This window comes from Pteropus vampyrus, unplaced genomic scaffold, assembly GCF_000151845.1.
Source record: "Pteropus vampyrus isolate Shadow unplaced genomic scaffold, Pvam_2.0 Scaffold589, whole genome shotgun sequence".
Lineage (NCBI taxonomy): Eukaryota > Metazoa > Chordata > Mammalia > Chiroptera > Pteropodidae > Pteropus > Pteropus vampyrus.
In genome coordinates this window covers 258,748-260,767 of record NW_011889370.1, presented here as the reverse complement: position 1 = coordinate 260,767, position 2,020 = coordinate 258,748, and the positions used below count along the sequence as shown (strand labels likewise).

At 62.6% G+C, this 2,020-nt stretch overlaps 1 protein-coding gene across 1 annotated transcript in view; it reads left to right on the top strand.

Annotated features, from left to right (window-relative positions):
* The first annotated feature begins 753 nt into the window (after positions 1-753).
* SORCS2 (sortilin related VPS10 domain containing receptor 2) overlaps positions 754-2,020 on the top strand; it is a 72,483-nt gene continuing 71,216 nt past the window's right edge. The window contains 2 exon segments of the mRNA XM_023525663.1: positions 754-854; positions 1,934-2,018. Coding sequence (XP_023381431.1) covers positions 754-854; positions 1,934-2,018 — 186 coding nt within the window.

The window sequence follows — 2,020 nt, the reverse complement described above, 5'->3', positions numbered from 1 at the left end:
TCTCCATCCGAGCCCTGCCCCAGCTTAGTTTGCCAAGAGGTTTTCTTAATACTTTGGAAAACGAGGTGCTCTTTTACTCATCATGGGAGCCATGGGGGGGGGGGACCCAGCCAAGCGCCTGGACCTGGGGAGGTAAGGGCTGAAGGTCCCGAGACCTTTGGGGGAGTCGAGCCAAAAACTTACCGAGGCCACAATGGCTGAAATTCAGGCGGCCGTCGGTGGGCCCTAGAAAGGGAAAAAGAGCCGGGATCTGCTCTTTGTGTTTCGCGAATAGTTCTAGAAGCGACCATTAGTCAGGGCTCGATAAACACCACCCGAGGCATCGGGGGCAGGGAGGGGCCGCACCCCTCAGGTGCGGTTGGTGGGAGCCTAGGGGTGCAGGCCAGGAGGAGCCGCTGATGTCACGGAGCTGTGAGCGCAGCAGCCTTGGGAAACTGCCACCGGCGTCTCGCTGCCCGCCACAGCCAGGCGGGTGGTCCGCGAGGATGCTGGAGACCCCCTCCCCTGCCCCCAGAGCCCTGCGCCTGCCTGCAGAAGCTTCTGGGGAGCTGAGGCCCCGGCTCCTCGTCGCCGTCGGCTCTAACGTGAAGGCCGCTCGTGGGCAGAACCCACGGGAGGCCGGGCCACGTGGCGTTCCGGGGATGCTTAGAAGCCCGAGAGCGGCCCGCGGAGGCTGGCACGGGGGGGCGGTGCTCCCCGCTCCCCGACACGTTAAACGTTTGCCAAGAGCGAGACTTAAACGTTCCATTGACCATGTTCAAGTGTGACCGACTGAGCACCTACTATGCGCCAGGCGAGGAATCGGGGTTCAGAATGGATGAGACAAACATGTCCCCTGCCAGAGTGGACGCTAAGTGAGTGAAAGAGCGGGGGGGGGTGGGGTAGTTAGTGTTTTGTGGGGACAGTGTTTCAGTTGGGGATGATGGAAACTTCTGGAAACGGATGGTGATGGTGGTCGCGCAATGGCGTGTGCAGACTTGGTGCCCCGCACTTTATCCTCAAGAGGGTAAGAAGGGTAAATTTCACGTCGTGTGTATTTTGCCGCAATAGAAAGTGGTAGTGTAAGTGGGCCTGTTTCAGAGCGTTAACAATCGCTTCATGGCAATGAGAAGTGACGTCGTGTCGGGGCCTGCTCGGGTCGTGCGCTCAGGAAGGGCCGCCCTGTGCAGGTCTCTGAGCCGGGAGCTACGCGTGGACACGGGGCCAGTCGTACGTCCCCGGGGGGCTCATGCACGCCCAGGCATGTGAGCTCCAGACACCCGCTCCAGGGCAGGCTTCTGCTGAGCCGCACCCCACACCGAGCCCCTCCTGGCACCCGGTGCCCCGACGCGAGGCTCCAGCTCGCCCCCCGCTGCCCGCTCCCCGCTCCTCCTCTGTGTCCTCTCTCAGTCAGTGGTCCCCGTCCACCCAGGCGCGCAAGCCAGAAACGTAGCTGTGCCCCACACGCCTCCCGTCTACCTATTCCCTGCCCGATTCGCCGAGCTCAAACTGAGACGTCGTCGGCACCTGCCTTCTCCCCTCCAGGGGCGTGACCTCTGCCCTCGTGCGGGTGATCAGGTGACCCCACCTGGGTAACCACACCTCCCCCTCCCTAGCCTCCCAACCTCTGGCCTTTTCCCCGCTCACTGCATCCGGAGGGAGGCGGCTGGGGGCACCAGGCAGAGTGGGGAACATTCCGGAGCAGAGCGTGTGGGCGCAGCAGGCATCGGCGACTGGGAAGCAGTCTGGGCCGGTTGGAACCGGGGCCCTGGGCTGGCAGGGTCAGCAGAGTGAGGGCGTGGGAAAGAGCCGTGAATGCCAGACTCAGGAGGGGGGGCAGGCGGGCCTGGCGGGGCCCCCAAGGCGCCAAGCAGAGGCATGCTCCCGCAGGCCGGCATTCCCGTCCACTCAGATTCTGCATGGCTTCTCCAAGAATGGGTGTTTCCGGTCTCAGAAAGCACAAAAAGAATGACAGGACCTTCTATTTCTACGAGTTTCGAAGGTGCCTAATTTGGAACCTCAGCACGGAAGAGATTATGGT